The following is a 26,706-nucleotide window of genomic DNA, read 5'->3' on the forward strand; positions in this document are numbered from 1 at the left end:
ACAGGTGAAACTAAATGTAAGCCCAACGAGACTTAGTGCAGCTGAATTGAAGAAGCTTGTCGCAGGTTATATCATAGTTCAAGTCAGAGAGAGCTGTATTTTGCCTGATGCAATGTGCATAAATTTAAGACTGAAAATAATATCAGATCAGATCTCAAGATTTAGGTCGATTGCTGTTGTTGTTTTGGTTGGCTCCGTGCCGGTTTCGTGTTTTGTTTGTGGTTTTTTGTTGCAGATTTCCAGTGCGTGTTTCCGTGTGTTCCTGCTTCCTGGATTGGCAGTGGATGTCGTCCCCCCCCCCCACCCCCCCCCCCAAAGAAAAAATAAAAAATCACTGGGTATGTATGTGTATATTTATGTATGTGTACGCATATGTGTGCGTATATATATGTATATATATATTAAATATAGTAATAATGCACGTGTGTATGCTTTTGGTTTCTACCGTCATGGTATCAATCATTAATATGTGTGCAGACAAGGGAGAAAAAAAAAAAAAGACTGAAAATAATAAAAAAAAGTTTAAAAATAGACCGTTTCATTTACTTATTGTCATTTAATTTTATATGGTAGAATATGCACAAAGAATAGAATTAAACTGAAAGTTATATTGTTTTATATTGTTCCAGTAAAGTGTATTCAGGTTTTGCATCATGTTTTTGAAAAGTAACTAAGTAAAGTAACTAGTAATGTAACTAATTACTTTTGAAAATAAGTAATCAGTAAAGTAACAGGATTACTTTTTTGGTTCAGTAATCAGTAATCAGTAACTAATTACTTTTTCCAAGTAACTTGACCAAAACTGGTCCCCACACCTGACTCCACTCAGCCTCGTCAGCCTGCTCTTAAACCTTCCTCCCACAAGCTGCGGTGTCGGATGATTCTCCAGCTCAGAGCCCCGTACCCGGCTTGTTTCCCTGGACCTTCCCTTCCGGGGTCCTTTTGGATTACTTTTTCCAGCCGTGAGTTTCCCTCCGGTCTCCGCCTTTAGTTGGATTTTCCAGCCGCGTTTTTTCGGTCTGTGATTTTGTGTTTGTCTTCCTTCCCTCCTGTGGAGCGCCTTTTCTTAATAAACTTTGTTATACCTGAACCTTGCTTGTGTTGTCCTGCATTTGGGTCCGTCCTCCTTCCCTCGAGCCTATCACTGCGAGCTCCAAAAAGCAGAAATCCTGTTATCGTTAATCCAATTATGAAGCATCTTCAACATCCTGGACCGACAGAATCACCAAACACAAAGGTTTCCAGTGTTTCTAGGAATCCATTGTGTATCCAGCAAAAAATGTCCCGTCGGGGCAGGAGGGCTCCCTTGTCCCCTGACTTCCCGTCGTAAAAATTTGGTCAATTGTGCTGAGAGACCAGTTAATCAATTCCATGATTGTAGAGTTTGGGAGTGAAAAAGAGAGACTCTAAAAAGAGAAGACAGGACAGAAGCAGTAGCAGCAGATAGGGAGGGAGAGGAGCAGAAAAACGACTGCCTTCACCGAGAGCCGGAGGAAGAAATGAATGGATGAATGGACATGAAACTGTTACTGAACCAGGTTCTGGAACTTCAACACCGCGGTTGTGATTCCACAACAAATGTATTTAAAATGCACAAAAATCTGAGCTGGTTAATGGTAAGAGAAAGATTACCTTATTCTTTATTAATATTTGTTAAATGTATCCATATCAAAAACCCTGCAAGTTCTACACAAAAATATAATAAATAATAAACAAAATAATATACAAAAAATGATGTTACAGTTCAGAAAATCCTAGTTCCAGCAGCTAACGCTAACGCTAAGCCAGGTGTAACCCAGGTTGATTGACAGGTTGATTGACAGGTGTTTACCTCTGATTGACAGGTTGATTGACAGGTGTTTACCTCTGATTGACAGGTGTCAGGTTGATTGACAGGTGTTTACCTCTGATTGACAGGTGTCAGGTTGATTGACAGGTTGATTGACAGGTTGATTGACAGGTGGGCTGTGCTGTGTTTACCTCTGATTGACAGGTGCGCAGTGCTGTTAGCCTTCCCCAGGTAATTCTCAGCGAAACACGTGTATTTTCCTTCGTCAGATCTGCTGATGTTGCTGATCCACAGAATCCCGTCTGGAGTCACCGTGATCCTGAGGAGAAAAGATCAATCAGAGAACAGATCAGCCAATCAGAGAACAGATCAGCCAATCAGAGAACAGATCAGCCAATCAGAGAGAAGATCAGCCAATCAGAGAAAAGATCAGCCAATCAGAGAGAAAATCAGCCAATCAGAGAGAAGATCAGCCAATCAGAGAACAGATCAGCCAATCAGAGAGAAGATCAGCCAATTATAGAGAAGATCAGCCAATCAGAGAGAAGATCAGCCAATCAGAGAGAAGATCAGCCAATCAGAGAGACGATCAGCCAATCAGAGAACAGATCAGCCAATTATAGAGAAGATCAGCCAATCAGAGAACAGATCAGCCAATCAGAGAACAGATCAGCCAATTATAGAGAAGATCAGCCAATCAGAGAACAGATCAGCCAATCAGAGAACAGATCAGCCAATCAGAGAACACTGGGAGGAAACTGAATTAATTAAAACGGGAATTAAATATATCATTAATTAATTAAATGTGTCATTAATTAATTAAATGTTTCATGAATTAATTAAAATGGGAATTAAATATATCTATTAATTAAATATCTCATTAATTTATTAAATATGTAATTAATTAATGAAAATTGGAATTCAATATATCATTAATTAATTAAATGTGCAATTAATTAATTAATTAAAATTGGATGATATATGTCATTATTAATTAAAATACAATTCATTTTAAGTAAAAATTAATTTAATTATTTTGGTACTTAATAAATTAATGACACATTTAATTAATGAATGACATATTTAATTACTGGGAGGAACTAATGACCTTCAGTTTCCTGAAGATGGAACATTTAAACATTAGATTAGTGTTTTAGATTTACAGGTCGCTGCATTCTGACTTTACGTAAATGTTCAAATGTGTCGACAAATTTATTGAACTGGTTTTGTAGAGATTTTCTGAATCTGAGAAAATAAACTCTTGAGGTTGAGGTTGAGGGTTTAATCTACCTGCCGTTACCCAGCAGTATAATGTATAATCAGTATAATATCAGTATAATGTTCAGGTTGAGGGTTTGATTCTATTCTATTCTATCCTGATTTACCTGCTACTGTTAATGAGCAACTCTGTATATATAATGTTGAGGTTGAGGGTTTGAATCTACCTGCTGCTGTTAATGAGCAGTATAATGTATAATCAGTATAATATCAGTATAATGTTGAGGTTGCAGGTTTGAGTCTACCTGCTGCTGTTAATGAGCAACTCGGTCCCGCGGCTCCAGAACAAGCTTGGCTTCGGCGCGGCGCGAGGACGACACTCCATCTTCACCCGGCCGCCCCGGGCCGCCGGGATCAACTTCCTGACCGGATTCAAGCGGAAATCTGGAGCCTGGACTGGAATGAACAAAAAAAAAGATTGCTTCAATCAAAAAATATATTTTCAATAAACAAAAATTTCACTTCAATCCAAAAAAATGTTTTTTCAATCAAAGAAAAAAAGTTTTCAATTGCATTTTTTTAAAATATATTTAACACTTCAAATATTTTATATTTAACACTTTTTGTCTTTGAAAATGTTTTTTTGACTGAAGTGAATTTTTTTTTAATTGAAAATATTTTTTTGGATTGAATATTTAAGACACAAATCTACCTCCAAAAAAGTTGCTTCAAACGAAAAACATCTGTATCAAAGAAAACATTTACAATCAAAGAAAAAAAGTTTAAGGCTCAAAAAGTTTTTTTGTTTAAAGCAACTTTTTTGATAGAAGTGGTGTTGTTTTGTGTTTGGGCCGTTATTATTATATTATATTATTATGGGATGGACATGTGTGTCTTTATCATTTAATCAAAAAACAAGTTGCTTCAAAAAGAAAAAAATATTTTCAATAAATTAAAAAAAATCACTTTTTCAATCAAAGAAAAACAGTAGGGTTATAGGGTTATAGGTTCATTTGCATTTTTCGAGTCTCAAATATTTTTTTTGCATCCAAACACTTTTTTTCTTTGATTGAAAAATGTTTTTTGGGATTGAAATACATTTTTTTTAAATTGAAAATATATTTTTGATTGAAGTAATCTTTTCTTTATTGGATAATTAAGAGACGGATCTCCCTGCACCGTTCTCTTCCTTTAATAAAAGACGAGCAGGAAGTGGTACCTTGGACCCGGAGTAGATAAATAAAAGATAAATAAAAGATAAATAAAAGATAAATAAAAGATAAATAAAAGCAGAGCAGGAAGTGGTACCTTGGACCCGGAGCTCGGCCGACGAGTAGATGGTTCCGTGTTTGTTCTCAGCGACGCACTGGAACATCCCAGAATCCTCCAGGGCCAGATTATTGATCCGGAGGTGGACGGAGGTCGCCTCCAGCCGGTCCTGGGGACAGACAGGAAGTTAGGGTTACCCTGACCTCTGACCCCTAACCCTAACCCCGACCTCTGACCCCTAACCCTAACGATCACCAGATTATTGATCCGGAGGTGGACGGAGGTCGCCTCCAGCCGGTCCTGGGGACAGACAGGAAGTTAGGGTTACCCCGACCTCTGACCCCTGACCCTAACCTCTAACCCTAACGATCACCAGATTATTGATCCGGAGGTGGACGGAGGTCGCCTCCAGCCGGTCCTGGGGAGCCCAGACAGGAAGGTAAGGTAACGCTAACCCTGACCTTGTGGTGGCAAAAATTGTTGTTCAAAAAAGAATGTCAGGACACCTCAGCTGTCTTTCTGAAGATTTAATGAAAAGAAGAATAACATTCAATTGAATGGAGCCACATGGTCCAACCGGTCACATGAACCGTCAGTCCTGAGTGAGCTGAACATGTTTAAAGAAAAGTTATCTTATAGTTGGGAAGCTGGGAAACTAGACAAAACATCACCCATCACCCTGACAACCGTACTGTGTCAAAGCGCGTGACCTTGGCAAGGAATGTTCACTTGAAAACAGGAAACAGACAGTGTTGTACCAAAATGTTCCATTACAACCTCTGACCCCTAACCCTAACCCTGCTGATTGGCTGATCTAATCTCTCACCTGGCTGCTGATTGGCTGTCCGTCTCTCACCTGGCTGCTGATTGGCTCTCACCTGGCTGCTGATTGGCTGTCCGTCTCTCACCTGGCTGCTGATTGGCTCTCACCTGGCTGCTGATTGGCTCTCACCTGGCTGCTGATTGGCTCTCACCTGGCTGCTGATTGGCTCTCACCTGGCTGCTGATTGGCTGATCTGATCTCTCACCTGGCTGCTGATTGGCTCTCACCTGGCTGCTGATTGGCTGTCCGTCTCTCACCTGGCTGCTGATTGGCTCTCACCTGGCTGCTGATTGGCTCTCACCTGGCTGCTGATTGGCTCTCACCTGGCTGCTGATTGGCTCTCACCTGGCTGCTGATTGGCTGATCTGATCTCTCACCTGGCTGCTGATTGGCTCTCACCTGGCTGCTGATTGGCTCTCACCTGGCTGCTGATTGGCTGTCCGTCTCTCAGCCAGCGGACGGAGGGGCGGGGTTTCCCGGCGGCCAGACAGCTCCAGTGGAGGTCGGAGCTGATCTCCACCTCAGAGTCGCTCATGACCTGCAGCCACGAGGGCTGGGCTGGGGAGAGATCAATACTGATCAATACACCCATCAATACACCCATCAATACTGATCAATACACCCATCAATACTGATCAATACACCCATCAATACATGGTTAGGGTTAGCAGCCACGAGGGCTGGGCTGGGGAGGAGAGATACTGATCAATACACCGATCAATACACCGATCAATACTGATCAATATACTGATCAATACACCAATCAATACACCGATCAATACTGATCAATACACCCATCAATACACCGATCAATACTGATCAATACACCCATCAATATACCGATCAATACACCGATCAATACTGATCAATACTGATCAATACACCGATCAATACACTGATCAATACTGATTAATACACCCATCAATACTGATCAATACACCCATCAATACACCGATCAATACATGGTTAGGGTTGGGGTTAGCAGCCACGAGGGCTGGGCTGTGGAGAGATCAATACTGATCAATACACCAATCAATACACCGATCAATACTGATCAATACACCGATCAATACATGGTTAGGGTTAGCAGCCACGAGGGCTGGGCTGGGGAGAGATCAATACTGATCAATACACCGATCAATACACCGATCAATACTGATCAATGCACCGATCAATACACTGATCAATACTGATCAATACACCGATCAATACATGGTTAGGGTTGGGGTTAGCAGCCACGAGGGCTGGGCTGCTATTGATCGGTGTATTGATCAATACACCGATCAATACTGATCAATACACCGATCAATACATGGTTAGGGTTGGGGTTAGCAGCCACGAGGGCTGAGCTAAAGGAGGGAGGATAAAACCGATACGTATACGTATACCAATACGTAGTTTAAGTTTAGGTTTAGGGGTTTAGGGTTAGGGTTTAGAGGTTAGTAAACCTTGTACGTTGATGCGTCCCTGCGTCATGTCGCTGCCCTCAGAGTTATAGGGTTAAGGGGTTAGGGTTAGGGTTAGAGTTTAGGGTCAGGGTTAGGGGTTAGGTTTGTGGTTACGGCCCCCTGAGGGGAACCAATACGCTTCTGCCTCCTACGCTCGTTAGCGGTTCCAGAGATTGCTGAAGGTAGTGTTGCACTCTCCATCGTACATCCAGTTTGAGATCCGTATGCACTAAAGTACTTTGTCAGTAGCGTATGGTGCGGGACCTCTGAATTAGTCTCAGAGTTTTGGTGTGAGATGTGCTGTATGGTGTATCAAGGTCACTGGGTACCCCTTGTGCGTGCAGTCGGATTATGGAGGATCCGGTGTCTTCGTATGTGGCTAGTGGGTGCACTTTGAGAGGATAGTTGTGAGTTTTGGAAGGGGGGAAGAAGGGGGGGGGGTTGATAGTTCAGAGAGGAGAGATTAAGGTGAGGGGGGGTTTTTCTTAGAGCGGTTTTTAGGATTTGGGGTTCGGGTTAGGGCTAGAATTTGTTTGTGTACTTTAAGATTAGGCTTAAGGTTAGGGTTTGGTGGGATTTGGGGTTTTGGTTAAGGTTCGGATTTGGGATGAGGGCTAGAGTTAAGTTTAGGGTTTAGGGTTAGGAGTTTAGGGTTTAGGGTTAGGGTTTAAGGTTTAGGGTTAGGGATTAGGGTTTAGGGTTAGGGTTTAGGGTTAAGGTTAGGGTTTAGGGCCCTGCATCATGTCGCTGCCCTCAGAGTTATAGGGTTAGGGGGTTAGGGTTAGGGGTTAGGGTTAAGGTTAGGGGTTAAGGTTAGGGCTAAGGTTGGGGTTAGGGTTAGGGATTAGAGGTTAGTAAACCTTGCACGTTGATGCGTCCCTGCGTCATGTCGCTGCCCTCAGAGTTATACGGTTTAGGGTTAGGGTTTAGGGGTTAGGGGTTAAGGGGTTAGGGGTTAGGTTTAGGGTTTAGGTGTTTAGGGTTAGGTTTAGGGTTAGGGTTAGGGGTTTAGGGGGTTAGGGTTTAGGGTTAGAGGTTAGTAAACCTTGTACGTTGATGCGTCCCTGCGTCATGTCGCTGCCCTCAGAGTTATAGGGTTAGGGTTAGGGGTTAAGGTTAAGGTTATGGGTTAAGGTTAGGGGTTAGAGGTTAGTAAACCTTGCACGTTGATCCGTCCCTGCGTCATGTCAGGGTTAGGGTTATGGGTTAAGGTTTAGGGTTTAGGGTTTAGGGTTTAGGGTTAAGGGTTAGTGTTAGAGGTTAGTAAACCTTGTACGTTGATGCGTCCCTGCGTCATGTCGCTGCCCTCAGAGTTATAGGGTTAGGGTTAGGGTTAGGGTTAGGGGTTAAGGTTAGGGGTTAGGGTTTAGGGTTAGAGGTTAGTAAACCTTGCACGTTGATGCGTCCCTGCGTCATGTCAGGGGTTAGGGTTAGGGTTTAGGGTAGGTCTTTATTCAGACCTTGCACGTTGATGCGTCCCTGCGTCATGTCGCTGCCCTCAGAGTTATAAGATTAGGGTTAGGGTTAAGGTTTAGGGGTTAGGGTTAAGGGTTTAGGGTTTAGGGATTAGGGTTAGAGGTTAGTAAACCTTGTACGTTGATGCGTCCCTGCGTCATGTCGCTGCCCTCAGAGTTATAAGCTTCACACTCGTAGATTCCCTCGTCATCAAAGTTCAGGTCCGGCAGGACGAGGGTCGGACCCTGGACCGAGGAACCGGCTTTGGACGGCATCAAACCCTCGATCTTCCTCCAGCGGATCTTGGGGACGGGACTGGGTTAGGGGTTAGGGGTTAGGGGTTAGGGTTAGGACGGAGAGGAAGAAGGAGACACGTCAAGCAAAGACAGGAAATCAGGAATAACTTCAAGACTGTTGAAATCAAGACCAGCAAGAGCCAACACTAGACTTTAAGAAGTTAACAAGTGAAAGTGTCAAATTGGTTTAATTAACCGTACGAATTGTTACAGATTACTTTTGTAATCCTGTTTATGACCCGGTCTTTGTACGTTAATTAATTAATTAATTAATTAATAATTACTTTTAACAACTGCTGCTTTTTTTTTATTATTTTACCTCTTTTCTTATCATTTTATTTGTTATTTACTGTTTAATTGTGTCTTGCCGCCTTTAATGCTGATTTAAATCACTTTGAATGACCTTGTGATGAATTGTGCTACAGATAAACTTGCCTTGCCAAAATAATAAAAAGCACATTGTGACCTAGAATTTGACAATTCTACGTCACAATGTTTCCTGTTTCCAGGTCTTATTTCACACAAATGGCAAGAATTATGTTTCTATACGGTCAAAACGCACAAAGACCGGGTCAAATACAGGATTACAAAGTAATCCGTAACAATTCGTATGGTGAATTAAAACAATTTGACAATTCTACATCACAACGCCTGCATTCAGGGCTGATCCATCACTAGTAACAACTAACTAAACTAACAAACTAACATCAACAGATGATGAAACTCTAGTCCTGAACAACTGCTGTCTCTGATTTCAGGCGTAAACCTACTTCCCGTAAGTGTTCAGAGATTATAAACCTACTTCCTGTCAGCGTTCAGAGATTATAAACCTACTTCCTGTCAGCGTTCAGAGATTATAAACCTACTTCCTGTCAGCGTTCAGAGATTATAAACCTACTTCCTGTCAGCGTTCAGAGATTATAAACCTACTTCCTGTTAGCGTTCAGAGGTTGTAAACCTACTTCCTGTCAGCGTTCAGAGGTTGTAAACCTACTTCCTGTCAGCGTTCAGAGGTTGTAAACCTACTTCCTGTCAGCGTTCAGAGGTTGTACACCTACTTCCTGTTAGCGTTCAGAGATTATAAACCTACTTCCTGTTAGCGTTCAGAGGTTGTAAACCTACTTCCTGTTAGCGTTCAGAGGTTGTAAACCTACTTCCTGTCAGCGTTCAGAGATTATAAACCTACTTCCTGTCAGCGTTCAGAGGTTGTAAACCTACTTCCTGTTAGCGTTCAGAGATTATAAACCTACTTCCTGTCAGCGTTTAGAGGTTATAAACCTACTTCCTGTCAGCGTTCAGAGATTGTAAACCTACTTCCTGTTAGCGTTCAGAGATTATAAACCTACTTCCTGTCAGCGTTCAGAGGTTGTAAACCTACTTCCTGTTAGCGTTCAGAGATTATAAACCTACTTCCTGTCAGCGTTTAGAGGTTATAAACCTACTTCCTGTCAGCGTTCAGAGGTTGTAAACCTACTTCCTGTCAGCGTTCAGAGGTTGTAAACCTACTTCCTGTCAGCGTTCAGAGGTTGTAAACCTACTTCCTGTTAGCGTTTAGAGGTTGTAAACCTACTTCCTGTCAGCGTTCAGAGATTGTAAACCTACTTCCTGTCAGCGTTTAGAGGTTGTAAACCTACTTCCTGTCAGCGTTCAGAGGTTGTAAACCTACTTCCTGTCAGCGTTCAGAGGTTGTAAACCTACTTCCTGTTAGCGTTCAGAGGTTGTAAACCTACTTCCTGTTAGCGTTCAGAGGTTGTAAACCTACTTCCTGTCAGCGTTCAGAGATTGTAAACCTACTTCCTGTCAGCGTTCAGAGGTTGTAAACCTACTTCCTGTCAGCGTTCAGAGGTTGTAAACCTACTTCCTGTCAGCGTTCAGAGGTTGTAAACCTACTTCCTGTCAGCGTTCAGAGGTTGTAAACCTACTTCCTGTCAGCGTTCAGAGATTGTAAACCTACTTCCTGTCAGCGTTCAGAGGTTGTAAACCTACTTCCTGTCAGCGTTCAGAGGTTGTAAACCTACTTCCTGTTAGCGTTCAGAGGTTGTAAACCTACTTCCTGTTAGCGTTCAGAGGTTGTAAACCTACTTCCTGTCAGCGTTCAGAGATTGTAAACCTACTTCCTGTCAGCGTTCAGAGGTTGTAAACCTACTTCCTGTCAGCGTTCAGAGGTTGTAAACCTACTTCCTGTCAGCGTTCAGAGGTTGTAAACCTACTTCCTGTCAGCGTTCAGAGGTTGTAAACCTACTTCCTGTCAGCGTTCAGAGATTGTAAACCTACTTCCTGTCAGCGTTCAGAGGTTGTAAACCTACTTCCTGTCAGCGTTCAGAGGTTGTAAACCTACTTCCTGTTAGCGTTCAGAGATTATAAACCTACTTCCTGTCAGCGTTCAGAGGTTGTAAACCTACTTCCTGTTAGCGTTCAGAGATTATAAACCTACTTCCTGTCAGCGTTTAGAGGTTATAAACCTACTTCCTGTCAGCGTTCAGAGGTTGTAAACCTACTTCCTGTCAGCGTTCAGAGGTTGTAAACCTACTTCCTGTCAGCGTTCAGAGATTGTAAACCTACTTCCTGTCAGCGTTCAGAGGTTGTAAACCTACTTCCTGTCAGCGTTCAGAGATTATAAACCTACTTCCTGTCAGCGTTCAGAGATTGTAAACCTACTTCCTGTCAGCGTTTAGAGGTTGTAAACCTACTTCCTGTCAGCGTTCAGAGGTTGTAAACCTACTTCCTGTCAGCGTTCAGAGGTTGTAAACCTACTTCCTGTCAGCGTTTAGAGGTTGTAAACCTACTTCCTGTCAGCGTTCAGAGATTATAAACCTACTTCCTGTCAGCGTTCAGAGATTATAAACCTACTTCCCGTAAGCGTAGCACTCCAGCTGGGCCGTGTTTCCGGCGAGGGCATAAGTTTCTGCTGGGAATCGAACTTTGATGGTCGGGACAGATTTCCTGGGGTTGGCTGGAATCAGAGAAATCAGAAATCAGAGTATTAGGATCTAACTGGAATCAGAGAAATCAGAATATTAGGATCGTTGGCTGGAAGGAAATCAGAAGGTGAGAATCGACAGTCAGGTTTGAATGAATGAATGAATGAATGAATGAATGAATGAATGAATGAATGAATTCATTAATTCATTAATGAATTAATTAATTAATTAATTAATTAATTAATTCATTCATTCATTCATTCATTCATTCATTAAGAACATGTATATAAAAAAATAAAATAAAAATAAACAGTAGCATCTTCATATGCACATGGGTTGGAAAAAGGAGTAGGAAGAAGTTTACACTTTTTCCTAGTTCCTACCCCTTTATAACTCTAGGAATTTACATTATTGCTATTATTATATCTACACAATATCCATATATATATAAATATAGTCTATATAAATACTACGTAAACATGTGTCACGCCATTGTGAAGTGAAACTCCAGCTCCCTCCCCCTGCAGGGCCGACACCTTTGTACTTCAACAAACACTTGAACCACGGGAATGAGTTCCTGACTGACTGATATGTTAATACCAACTCCATATGATGAAGTTCCTGACTGACTGATGTGTTAATACCAACTCCATATGATGAAGTTCCTGACTGACTGATATGTTAATACCAACTCCATATGATGAAGTTCCTGACTGACTGATATGTTAATACCAACTCATTTGGCCAGAGACTTGAACCACGAGAACTCCCTATGGGGTAATTTACAACTTAGTGACAGTCATGACAAATGCCCGATAACGGCATTTGGCCACAGACACATCTGACTGTAAATTGGTTTCTGTCTCTCACTTGGCTCGTTTATTCCTGACTTTTGTGCTTTGAACTTACTGTATAAAAGTCATGATTCCAACCAGTCTGGGTCAGCACACCAACCCAGACACGCTCTGTAGGTCTGCTCACCGCCGGCTACTGAATAAAACTCTCTACACCACAGACTAAACCTCTCTACACCACAGACTAAAACTCTCTACACCACAGACTAAAACTCTCTACACCACAGACTAAAACTCTCTACACCACAGACTAAAACTCTACACCACAGACTAAAACTCTCTACACCACAGACTAAAACTCTCTACACCACAGACTAAAACTCTCTACACCACAGACTAAAACTCTCTACACCACAGACTAAAACTCTCTACACCACAGACTAAAACTCTCTACACCACAGACTAAACCTCTCTACACCACAGACTAAAACTCTCTACACCACAGACTAAAACTCTCTACACCACAGACTAAAACTCTCTACACCACAGACTAAAACTCTCTACACCACAGACTAAACTCTCTACACCACAGACTAAAACTCTCTACACCACAGACTAAAACTCTCTACACCACAGACTAAAACTCTCTACACCACAGACTAAAACTCTCTACACCACAGACTAAAACTCTCTACACCACAGACTAAAACTCTCTACACCACAGACTAAAACTCTCTACACCACAGACTAAAACTCTCTACACCACAGACTAAAACTAGATACACCACAGACTAAAACTAAATACACCACAGACTAAAACTAAATACACCACAGACTAAAACTCTCTACACCACAGCGGACTCTGAACTGGATTTTATATTATTCTTCAACACGTGCCTATTACTACATAATTATCCATATAAGTATATAGAAAATGAAGGGTTACCCACCGTCCGGTAGCACCGTCAGCGGGACTGCCTTGCTAAAGGGTTAGGGTAAGGGGTTTGAACCTACCGTCCGGTAGCACCGTCAGCGGGACTGCCTTGCTGAAGGTGCTCTTGGTGCTGATGTCCAGGTTGATTGTGGTGAAACAGTAGTAGTTGCCCGTGTCGTTAGCCGTGGCGCTAGCCAGGTAAAGGTTCCCCGTCACCTGGGAAACGAACCAGCGACTGTCGTCCTTCTTGATGAAGTTGGGGAAGTCGTTGATCAGCCAGCGGTAGGAGAGGGCTGGAAAAGAGTCATAAATAAATGAATAAGAATAAATAAATGAAAGCTGCCAGCAGCGATGAACGGATGAACGGATGAACGGCCTCCACCCTGGTGCAGGTTCAGGCTGCAGTGGAAGTTTGTATGACTTTATGTAGATTCTTCAGGCCTGAACATTTAGTGGATGACACCACTCACGACTCTCTATATCAAAACATTCAAAGGTTATGGCAGAAAGTAGGAACTATCAAATATGGACCAATCAGATGAAGGGGCGGCGCTTTTTGGCATCTAGCGTCGCCACGGTAAAGGTTTTGAAAGAGAAAAGTAATGCGTGGTGTCGCAGGATAGAGACGCACAATTTTGATGTATAACACACTTGGGTGCACGTTACGGTTCGGACCGTGTTAACGGCAGAAGGAATAGCATAAATTGCGGCAAAATGACACGATTAATTCAAAATGGCCGACTTCCTGTTGGGTTTGGGCCATGGCTCCAAGAGACTTTTCTTTAAGTTGTGTACTGATACAGGTGTGTACCGATTTTCGTGCATGTACGTCAAACCGTATTGTGGGGCTTGAGGCACAAAGTTTTCTAGGGGGCGCTGTTGAGCCGTTAGGCCACGCCCATTAATACAAACCATTAAATATCACATTTTTCACCAGGCCTGGCTTGGTGCAGAATTTGGTGACTTTTGGTAGTAGTTGTAGTATTTCTAGTAGTATTTGTAGGTTGTAGTACTTTAGTACTTTACTGTAGTACCTGGGTAATGTGGGGGGGGCTGGCAGGCCAGGAAAGTTCCCACTCCCTCGTACGCCGTCTTGGGACTCCGGCTGTCGGGAGAAAAGTCATGGAGGTCTGGAGAAATGTAAACAAACATGTAAAAAAAACATGTAAACAAACATGTAAACAAAAATATCAATGACTCGTTTACATGGGACGTTTAATTCAGAATTAATTCAGAATTAAAGTTTAATCCGATTTAAAATGAGTAAAATTCTGCGATCATGCATACACTCATTCAAAGAAAAAATAAATAAATTCATTAATTAATTAAAAAATTAATTAATCATTTAAAAAAAATTATAGATTAACAAAATTAAAAAAAAATGCAAAAAACAAAACAAAACAAAAAACAAGCAGACTAAATAATAATAAAAAATATTAAAGAAAATAATAATAAATAAAAAAAATTATAAATTAATGAAAAAATAAATTAATTTAAAAAAATGAAATAAACTTGAAGGAAAATAGTTTAATTCAGAATTACTTAATTCAGAATAATTAATTCCGAATTGAAGAACATCATGTAACCGTGGTTCCATGGTTCCAGGTTTCCTGGTTTCCACTCACATCTGAACTTGAGATTAGCCTTCCTGCTGATCACGGCTTGTAGTAGTAGTTTAATTCTGAATTATTTAATGTGTATTAATTAACTCTGAATGATTTAATGTGTAATAATTAATTCTGAATGATTTAATGTGTAATAATTAACTCTGAATTATTTAATGTGTAATAATTAACTCTGAATGATTTAATGTGTAATAATTAATTCTGAATGATTTAATGTGTAATAATAAATTCTAAATGATTTAATGTGTAATAATTAATTCTGAATGATTTAATGTGTAATAATTAACTCTGAATGATTTAATGTGTAATAATTAATTCTGAAGGATTTAATGTGTAATAATACATTCTGAATGATTTAATGTGTAATAATTCATTCTGAATTATTTAATGTGTAATAATTAACTCTGAATTATTTAATAAGTAATAATACATTCTGAATCATTTAATGTGTAATAATTAATTCTGAATCATTTAATGTGTAATAATTGATTCTGAATGATTTAATCTGTAATAATTAATTCTGAATGATTTAATGTTTAATAATAAATTCGGAATGATTTAATGTGTAATAATAAATTCTGAATGATTCAATGTGTAATAATTAATTCTGAATGATTTAATGTGTATTAATTAACTCTGAATGATTTCATGTCTAATAATTAATTCTGAATGATTTAATGTGTAATAATTAATTCTGAATTATTTAATGTGTAATAATTAATTCTGAATGATTTCATTTGTAATAATTAATTCTGAATGATTTAATGTGTAATCATTAACTCTGAATGATTTAATGTCTAATCATTAACTCTGAATGATTTAATGTGTATTAATTAACTCTGAATGATTTCATGTGTAATAATTAATTCTGAATTATTTAATGTGTAATAATTAACTCTGAATGATTTAATGTGTAATAATTAATTCTGAATGATTTAATGTGTAATAATTAATTCTGAATTATTTAATGTGTAATAATTAACTCTGACTGAGTTAATGTGTAATAATTAATTCTGAATGATTTCATGTGTAATAATTAATTCTGAATGATTTCATGTGTAATAATTAATTCTGAATTATATAATGTGTAATAATTAATTCTGAATGATTTCATGTGTAATAATTAATTCTGAATGATTTCATGTGTAATAATTAATTCTGAATGATTTCATGTATAATAATTCATTCTGAATGATTTAATGTGTAATAATTAATTCTGAATGATTTAATGTGTAATAATTAATTCTGAATGATTTAATGTGTAATAATTAACTCTGAATGATTTAATGTGTAATAATTAATTCTGAATGATTTAATGTGTAATAATTAATTATGAATTATTTAATGTGTAATAATTAACTCTGAATGATTTAATGTCTAATAATTAATTATGAATTATTTAATGTGTAATAATTAATTATGAATTATTTAATGTGTAATAATTAATTATGAATGATTTAATGTGTAATAATTAATTATGAATGATTTAATGTGTAATAATTAATTATGAATGATTTAATGTGTAATAATTAATTATGAATTATTTAATGTGTAATAATTAATTATGAATGATTTAATGTGTAATAATTAATTATGAATGATTTCATGTGTAATAATTAATTATGAATGATTTAATGTGTAATAATTAATTATGAATGATTTCATGTGTAATAATTAACTCTGAATGATTTCATGTGTAATAATTAATTCTGAAGGATTTAATGTGTAATAATACATTCTGAATGATTTAATGTGTAATAATTCATTCTGAATTATTTAATGTGTAATAATTAACTCTGAATTATTTAATAAGTAATAATACATTCTGAATCATTTAATGTGTAATAATTAATTCTGAATCATTTAATGTGTAATAATTGATTCTGAATGATTTAATGTGTAATAATTAATTCTGAATGATTTAATGTTTAATAATAAATTCGGAATGATTTAATGTGTAATAATAAATTCTGAATGATTCAATGTGTAATAATTAATTCTGAATGATTTAATGTGTATTAATTAACTCTGAATGATTTCATGTCTAATAATTAATTCTGAATGATTTAATGTGTAATAATTAATTCTGAATTATTTAATGTGTAATAATTAATTCTGAATGATTTCATTTGTAATAATTAATTCTGAATGATTTAATGTGTAATCATTAACTCTGAATGATTTAATGTCTAATCATTAACTCTGAATGATTTAATGTGTATTAATTAACTCTGAATGATTTCATGTGTAATAATTAATTCTGAATTATTTAATGTGTAATAATTAACTCTGAATGATTTAATGTGTAATAATTAATTCTGAATGATTTAATGTGTAATAATTAATTCTGAATTATTTAATGTGTAATAATTAACTCTGACTGAGTTAATGTGTAATAATTAATTCTGAATGATTTCATGTGTAATAATTAATTCTGAATGATTTCATGTGTAATAATTAATTCTGAATTATATAATGTGTAATAATTAATTCTGAATGATTTCATGTGTAATAATTAATTCTGAATGATTTCATGTGTAATAATTAATTCTGAATGATTTCATGTATAATAATTCATTCTGAATGATTTAATGTGTAATAATTAATTCTGAATGATTTAATGTGTAATAATTAATTCTGAATGATTTAATGTGTAATAATTAACTCTGAATGATTTAATGTCTAATAATTAATTATGAATTATTTAATGTGTAATAATTAATTATGAATTATTTAATGTGTAATAATTAATTATGAATGATTTAATGTGTAATAATTAATTATGAATGATTTAATGTGTAATAATTAATTATGAATGATTTAATGTGTAATAATTAATTATGAATTATTTAATGTGTAATAATTAATTATGAATGATTTAATGTGTAATAATTAATTATGAATGATTTCATGTGTAATAATTAATTATGAATGATTTAATGTGTAATAATTAATTATGAATGATTTCATGTCTAATAATTAGCTCTGAATGATTTAATGTGTAATAATTAATTCTGAATGATTTCATGTGTTTAACTCTGAATGATTTCATGTCTAATAATTAGCTCTGAATGATTTAATGTATAATAATTAATTCTGAATGATTTAATGTGTAATAATTAGTTCTGAATGATTTAATGTGTAATAATTAACTCTGAATGATTTAATGTGTAATAATTAATTCTGAATTATTCAATGTGTAATAATTAATTCTGAATGATTTCATGTCTAATAATTAACTATGAATGATTTAATGTGTAATAATTAACTCTGAATGATTGAATGTGTAATGATTAATTCTGAATGAATTACTGTGTAATGATTAAATCAAATATTAAATTATTCCACTCACATCCGAACTTCAGGTTGGCCTTCCTGCTGATCACGGCTCCGCACCGGTTCTGGGCCAGACACTGGTACGACCCGGCGTCCCGGTCCGGTTGGGGGTTCGACACCACCAGAGACCCGGCTACCAGCTGGTACCGGTCCGAGCCCAGCGGCACCTCGGTGCCGTTCAGCAGCCACCTGGAACCAGAACAAACCAATCAGAACCAGAACCAGAACCTGGTACCAAAACCAGAACCAGAACCAGAACCTGGTACCAAAACCAGGAACATGTGACCCGGTCCTGGAACCAGAACCTGGTCCTGGTACCTGGTCCTGGTACCTGCAGGACTAGCTCTGCCCTGGCAGCTGTGTGTGTAGATGTGTGTGTACAGGTGAGTGTGTGTGTGTGTGTACAGGTGTGTGTACTAGTATGTACAGGTGTATTTACCTGTACAGGTGTGTGTTTACCTGTATGCAGCAGCAGGGCTAGCTCTAGCTTGGCAGCTGTGTGTGTAGATGTGTGTGTTGGTGTGTGTGTGTGTGTGTGTGTGTGTGTGTGTGTGTGTGTGTGTGTGTGTGTGTGTGTGTGTGTGTGTGTGTGTGTGTGTGTGTGTGTGTGTAGGTGTGTGTGTACAGGTGAGTGTGTACAGGTGTGTGTACTAGTGTGTACAGGTGTGTATCTACCTGTACAGGTGTGTATCTACCTGTACAGGTGTGTTTACCTGTATGCAGCAGCAGGGCTAGCTCTAGCTTGGCAGCTCAGCGTCACTTTGCCTTCAGTCAAGCCCTCGGGGTAAATTAGTCCTCTGGGCTGCTCCTCAAACACCGGACCAGAGTCGTGACCCGATACGCAGACATCTCCACCTGGAACACAGGTAACACCTCCGTCAGGTACAACCTTCAACCCCCCTCAGGAACTCCACCCTAACCCTAACCTCCGTCAGGTAGGAACAACCTCCACCCTAACCCTAACCCTCGGGGTAAATCAGTCCTCTGGGCTGCTCCTCAAACACCGGACCAGAGTCATGACCCGATACACAAACATCTCCACCTGGAACACAGGTAACACCATCAGGTAACACCTCCGTCAGCCCCCGTCAAGTAGGAACAACCTCCACCCTAACCCTAACCCTCGGGGTAAATCAGTCCTCTGGGCTGCTCCTCAAACACGGGACCGGAGTCGTGACCGAAGACACAGACATCTCCACCTGGAACACAGGTAACACCATCAGGTAACACCTCCGTCACAACCCAGATCCGACCCTTCTTAAGGATTTAAGAAGGGTCTTAAGAAGGGTTCAACTAAGAAGGGGCCGTAAGATACAGGTGTTTCCCAGATGACTTCTTAAAACCGCTCTTAACACCGTTCTTAGGACCACTCTTAACACCGTTCTTAGGACCGCTCTTAACACCGTTCTTAACACCGTTCTCAGGACCGCTCTTAACACCGTTCTTAACACCGTTCTTAACACCGTTCTTAACACCGTTCTCAGGACCGCTCTTAACACCGTTCTTAACACCGTTCTTAACACCGTTCTTAACACCGTTCTTAACACCGTTCTAAGGACCGTTCTTAACACCGTTCTTAGGACCGTTCTTAGGACCGCTCTTAACACCGTTCTTAGGACCGCTCTTAACACCGTTCTTAACACCGTTCTTAACACCGTTCTCAGGACCGCTCTTAACACCGTTCTTAACACCGTTCTTAACACCGTTCTCAGGACCGCTCTTAACACCATTCTTAACACCGTTCTTAACACCGTTCTTAACACCGTTCTTAACACCGTTCTCAGGACCGCTCTTAACACCGTTCTTAACACTGTTCTTAGGACCGTTCTTAGGACCGTTCTTAGGACTTCTCTTAAGATCGCTCTTAGAACCGTTCTTAACACCATTCTTAACACCGTTCTTAGGACCGTTCTTAACACCATTCTTAACACCGTTCTTAGGACCGTTCTTAACACCGTTCTTAACACCGTTGTTAGGACCGTTCTTAAGATCACTCTTTAGAGGAGCTGTCCACCACCGCGGTTCTGAAACTAAATCAATCGATGCGAGGTAAATCGATCACCGATCACTACCAGTGCATTTTCACACGCAGCACTGCTACCTAACCTAGCTACCTAGCTCCCTAACGCACTAATTCCCTGCTGCCTGTGCGTTATGTGTGTTATAATGAAAAACTAAGATGATAAATATACTTTAATGACCCTTTTTCATGATGAAAACAAGACTGCAACTAAATAAGAGGTAGTCTTGGTAAGAGAATAATGAGGAAATGTATAGTTTTTATTAAATGTGAAAGATGGACGAAAGGACAAATTAACTTAACGATCATTCAGCATATAGGACCACATTGTATCCTCCTGACTAGTAAAACAGAATTTAGTTTATTTAGCTGCTTGACCTTTTTCACTATTAAGCAGAATCTTGCATTCATCAACGTTGTATTGTTGTACACTTGTTATTCCTTAATTTTTTCTTTTTTCCCCCCTTTGCTGTCATCAATGAATGCTAAACAATATAAATCTAAAGTATAAAATAGATCAAAGTTAGTGCGGTGTGCGTTGTTTTAATATCTCATTGCTTGGTGTGATATTGATCTGTGAGTCTTTGTTCACTAAGAAGGCTGTAAAGAGCGGGTCAGCAGCATCTTTGTTCACTAAGAAGGCTGTAAAGAGCGGGTCAGCAGCATCTTTGTTCACTAAGAAGGCTGTAAAGAGCGGGTCAGCAGCATCTTTGTTCACTAAGAAGGCTGTAAAGAGCGGGTCAGCAGCATCTTTGTTCACTAAGAAGGCTGTAAAGAGCGGGTCAGCAGCATCTTTGTTCACTAAGAAGGCTGTAAAGAGCGGGTCGGCAGCATCTTACATTTCCTTCTTAGTGAAATTGAGATTGAGCTTCTTAAGCTAAGAGCGACTCTGGGAAACACGTTTTTCTTTCACAGGCTCCTTAAGAAGAGTTGAAAGAAGCTCTTTGCTGTTAAGAGCTTTTAACTGATCTGGGAAACCCGGCCAATATTTGTGGACAAACAAATTAAGGTTTTGGTTAAAATCCCCTGAATCCATCGTTTCTGGCGATGTTTTCACGTTTCTCTTCTCTTTGTTCGGAGATGTTGAACAGAAACTGGTTCCATCACCGTGGAGACCAGGACCAGCAGAACCAGGAGATGTTGAGGATAAACTCACCACCAGCTGGTTCTGTTACCGTGGAGACCAGGACCAGCAGAACCAGGAGATGTTGAGGATGAACTCACCACCAGCTGGTTCTGTTACCGTGGAGACCAGGACCAGAACCAGGAGATGTTGAGGATAAACTCACCACCAGCTGGTTCCATCATCACCGTGGAGACCAGGACCAGCAGAACCTGCAGCTTCTCCATCGTCCAATCAGAATCAGCTTTGGTCTCCGACAGGAAGTCGATCCGTAACTGCAGAAAGACGAGAATATAATATAATATAATATAATATAATATAATATAATAAATATAATATAATTTAATATAACATAATATAATATATATAATATAATAATATAATATAATATAACATAATATAATTTAATATAATATAATATAATATAATATAATATAATATAATAAATATAATATAATAAAATATAATATAATATAATAAATATAATATAATATAATAAACATAATATAATATAATATACTATAATATAATATAATATAATAAACATAATATAATATAATATAATATATTATAATATAATATAATATAATAAACATAATATAATATAATATAATATAATAAACATAATATAATATAATATAATATAATACAATCAATATAATATAATATAATAAATATAATATAATATAACATAATATAATAAATATACCGTAATATAATATAACATAACATAATATAATATAATATAATATAATAAATATAATATAATATAATATAATATAATATAATATAATATAATATAATATAATATAATATAAAATAACATAACATAATATAATATAATATAATATAATATAATATAATATAATATAATATAATATAGTATAATAAATATAATATATAATAATATAATATAATATAATAAATATTATATAATATAATATGATATAATATAATATAATATAATATAATATAATATAATATAATATAATATAATATAATATAATATATAAATCTGCTCTCTAACAGACGATAAACTGACCCGGACAAGTCGCCCATTATTAATAATTAACGGGTTTATCAGGAAAACTGAAATAAACGTCATGAAAGTTTCAGGGTCATTTTGGGACAAAACATTTATAACTGTTTTATACTTGCATTAACCATTTAAACCATTTAAATGATATTCATGTAATTACATTAACCATTTAAATAATATTCATGTAATTACATTAACCATTTAAATTATATTCATGTAATTACATTAACCATTTAAATAACTTCATGTAATTACATTAACCATTTAAATAACTTCATGTAATTACATTAACTATTTAAATAACTTCATGTAATTACATTAACTATTTAAATAACTTCATGTAATTACATTAACCATTTAAATAACTTCATGTAATTACATTAACCATTTAAATAACTTCATGTAATTACATTAACCATTTAAATAACTTCATGTAATTACATTAACCATTTAAATTATATTCATGTAATTACATTAACCATTTAAATAACTTCATGTAATTACATTAACCATTTAAATTATATTCATGTAATTACATTAAACATTTAAATAACTTCATGTAATTACATTAACCATTTAAACTAGATTCATGTAATTACATTAACCATTTAAATAACTTCATGTAATTACATTAACCATTTAAATTATATTCATGTAATTACATTAACCATTTAAATAACTTCATGTAATTACATTAACCATTTAAATAACTTCATGTAATTACATTAACCATTTAAATAACTTCATGTAATTACATTAACCATTTAAATAACTTCATGTAATTACATTAACCATTTAAACTAGATTCATGTAATTACATTAACCATTTAAATAACTTCATGTAATTACATTAACCATTTAAATAACTTCATGTAATTACATTAACCATTTAAATAACTTCATGTAATTACATTAACTATTTAAATAACTTCATGTAATTACATTAACCATTTAAATAACTTCATGTAATTACATTAACTATTTAAATAACTTCATGTAATTACATTAACCATTTAAATAACTTCATGTAATTACATTAAACATTTAAATAACTTCATGTAATTACATTAACCATTTAAATAACTTCATGCAATTACATTAACCATTTAAATTATATTCATGTAATTACATTAACCATTTAAACTAGATTCATGTAATTACATTAACCATTTAAATAACTTCATGTAATTACATTAACCATTTAAATAACTTCATGGGAGGGGGGCGCTAGAGAGATGAGAGCAGTGTAGACGTGTTTGTTGGAGCTCCTCATGGTACACCATATCTTACTATTTAAAACCGCTTTTTGAACACTTGACTCTTTTTTTTTTTTCGTCGACATATAGTTCTGTTTTACAACACCATCGTGTGGAATGCAAAAATGCCCCCTAAAGGTGCAAGAGGAGGAAAAGCAGTGGCTAATGCTAGCCCCGTTAAAGCTAACGAGAAATCGCCAAGCAAACTACTTGGTGATGAAGATGACATCCTTCCACCCGCCTGGCAAAAACTGTCAAATATGCTCATGCAGTCCTTCAACGAGCGGTTTGATAAGTTCGAGCAGAGCTTTCAGAGCATTCTGTCCGCCCAGCAGGAGCTAACCGGGAGGTTGGATAACACCGAGGCTCAGGCTGCAGACCACGAGCACCGCCTTGACACGCTGGAAACTTCGGTTGCTGAGCTGCGGCAAGAAAACAAGGCTCTGTGGGCCAAACTGTCAGATCTCGAAGGGAGATCCAGGCGCAACAATATAAGGATTGTTGGCATCCCAGAGGGTGAGGAAAAAGGGAGACCGACCGAGTTTATATCCAACCTGATTCCTAAGCTGCTGGGAGAGGAGAACTTCACTAAACCGGTCGTCATTGATCGGGCGCACCGTGTACAACAATCCAAGCCACCGGAGGGATCAAGACCCCGCATGATGATCGCCCGGGTGCATCTAACACAGGAGAAGGAAAAGATTCTGCGGCTTGGGAGGCAGAGTTCAATGGAGTACGAGGGTAACCGAATCCTGATTTTTCCTGACTACACCGCGGAGGTGATGGAGAAGCGGCGGGGCTTCCGTGACGTGCTGCAACAGCTGAGAGAAAAGGAGATCCGCCACGCGCTGCACTTCCCCGCCCGGCTTCAGATTCACTACCAAGGGCAAGTAAAAGTATTCAACCAGCCAGATGAGGCCAAGACTTTTATTAGTCAGAACCTCTGAAAGCTCATTTTTCTTAAACATAGACGGAGTTTAAATGTGTTTTGAGCAATCTTACTAGAGCGGTTTTGATTTTCAACGCTGAACCTTTTTTTTTTTTTTTTTTTTTTTTTTTTTTTTCTCTCTCCCGTTCATGTGTACTAATGAGGGGCGGTTAGAAAGAGGGGCTCTTTTTTTTTTTGATCGGCGATCCCAGATGTGGATGAGGGTAACCATGCTTCATTTGGGGAAGCTTTGGGTGGGGGGGTTGTGGGTATTTGTATTTTTGTTTACGGTTCATGTTTTTGTTTTTTGTTTGAGGGTGGCTGCCAGGCTGAATGTTATGTTTGTATTTCATTTTAATGCAAAAGGTACCATACGTGAATAATGCACTGGATTTCATGTGCTTGGTCTCTTGGAACGTACGTGGGTTAGGTCATCCAATTAAACGAGGCAAAGTTTTTTCACATTTGAAGTCACTGAAATCTGACATAATGTTTTTACAAGAAACCCATGTTACAGCTATACAGCATAGGAAACTCAGGGCTAATTGGATTTCACAGGTTTATCAATCACCATTCACATCTAAAGCCCGTGGTGTAGCTATTCTCTTCCGGAAGACTGTGCCTTTTCGATTTCAGTCATCTACAACTGATCCAAACGGCAGGTTCATTATTGTAAATGGGCATATCAATTCATTCCCTGTTACTTTGGTAAACGTATATGGGCCGAACACAGATGATCCTGCTTTTTTTCGGAAGGTGTTTGATCTTATTCCCAACGATGATTCAAGTCACATAGTGATAGGGGGCGATTTTAACTGCTACCTGGATCCATATTTGGACAGGCTGTCTTCCGCCCCCCCACCTAACATTCTTACTGTCCGAACCATTAATAATTTGATGAAAACAAAGAAGGTGGTGGATATTTGGAGACTGCAGCACCCATCGGACCGGGATTATTCTTTTTATTCACCTGTACATAAATCATACACACGCATTGATTATTTTCTAGTTGACTCCAGGTTAATCCCCAACATTCACGATACAAAATATCATAATATAATAATATCTGATCACTGTCCTGTTAATTTTAATCTCAAACTGTGTTCCCCTAGACAAGTCTATAGCTGGCGTTTTAATCCCTATCTTCTGGAGGACCAGGCCTTTAAAACATACATTACTAAACACCTAACGCAGTTCCTTGAGACCAATGACAATGGAGAGGTGAATGACACCATATTGTGGGAAACCCTCAAGGCGTTCATCAGAGGGCAGATTATCTCTTATGAAGCAATACTGAAAAAGACTAAGCGAGTCAGACTGGAAGAGATTGAAAGAGAGTTACAAACTGCTGAACAGGTTTATCGAAATTCACTATTACAATCTGATTACAACACAATTCTCAAGTTGAAATATGAGTATAATGCCGTTTTGGGGGGGCAAATAAGCAATTTACTATTGAAACTCAAACGGAGGCATTTTGAGCTTGGTGATAAGCCACAGAAATTACTGGCAAGGCAGTTAAAAGGAGAACAGGCAAAGCGGGCTATTCATAAAATAGGATCTGGATCTGGAGAGATGCTTACAGATTTAAAGGATATCAATAAACGTTTCAAAGAGTTTTACTCAGATATTTACACTTCCAAATCAACAGCCACGCAGGAAGATTTTGATCGGTTTTGTGACTCGCTTCACTTCCCAAAGTTGGATGCTGTTTTTAGGGAGAGTCTGGACTCGGACTTCTCTCTCTCTGAGGTACAGGATGCTATTAGAGCATTTCCGACTGGCAAAGCTGCGGGCCCTGATGGGTACGGACCAGAGTTTTACAAAGCCTTTCAAGGGGTCCTTGCACCTTATTTGTTAAGAATGATTCGAAACACGTTTAAAAACAAACAGCTTCCACCTTCACTCAGTGAAGCAAATATTTGTGTTTTATTAAAAAAGGACAAGGACGAAACAGACCCAGGTAGTTACAGGCCTATTGCCCTACTAAATTATGATTTGAAGATAATTACAAAAGTTCTGGCAAATCGGCTTGGTAAAAATGTAGCAAGTATCATTCACCCGGACCAAACAGGATTCATACCTGGCAGGTACTCCTTCTGTAATGTTCGTAAAATTCTTAACGTCATGTATGCGGATTATGGTAAGGATGATAGAGCAGCTATATTGTCCTTAGACGCTCATAAAGCATTTGATATGATTGAGTGGCCTTATTTATTTGCAACGCTGAAGAAATTTGAATTTGGCAACACTTTTATAGAATGGGTAAAAATATTATATAGCAATCCGAAGTCTTCCATTCTAACTAATGGCGACAGATCTGGTCCATTTACCCTGCAACGTGGAGTCCGTCAGGGGGACCCATTGTCCCCCCTGTTGTTTGATATAGCGCTGGAGCCCCTGGCTATTGGCCTTAGGGCACATCCACACAT

The 26,706-nt window shown here is 37.7% G+C and overlaps 1 protein-coding gene across 1 annotated transcript in view; it reads right to left on the reverse strand.

Moving 5' to 3' along the window:
- Positions 1-26,706, reverse strand: part of cntn2 (contactin 2) — a 66,444-nt gene that overhangs the window by 30,731 nt on the left and 9,007 nt on the right. Inside the window, exons 2-12 of the mRNA XM_061726546.1 lie at positions 21,218-21,326; positions 18,622-18,763; positions 17,925-18,097; positions 13,982-14,077; positions 13,028-13,240; positions 11,149-11,251; positions 8,136-8,317; positions 5,521-5,657; positions 4,316-4,445; positions 3,313-3,463; positions 1,981-2,108 (exon numbers count right to left, since the gene is read on the reverse strand). Of these exons, the coding sequence (XP_061582530.1) occupies positions 1,981-2,108; positions 3,313-3,463; positions 4,316-4,445; positions 5,521-5,657; positions 8,136-8,317; positions 11,149-11,251; positions 13,028-13,240; positions 13,982-14,077; positions 17,925-18,097; positions 18,622-18,763; positions 21,218-21,278 (1,516 nt within the window). The 5' untranslated portion in view covers positions 21,279-21,326. The remainder of the gene's footprint in view (positions 1-1,980; positions 2,109-3,312; positions 3,464-4,315; positions 4,446-5,520; positions 5,658-8,135; positions 8,318-11,148; positions 11,252-13,027; positions 13,241-13,981; positions 14,078-17,924; positions 18,098-18,621; positions 18,764-21,217; positions 21,327-26,706) is intronic.

Source organism: Cololabis saira, chromosome 8, assembly GCF_033807715.1.
Source record: "Cololabis saira isolate AMF1-May2022 chromosome 8, fColSai1.1, whole genome shotgun sequence".
Lineage (NCBI taxonomy): Eukaryota > Metazoa > Chordata > Actinopteri > Beloniformes > Belonidae > Cololabis > Cololabis saira.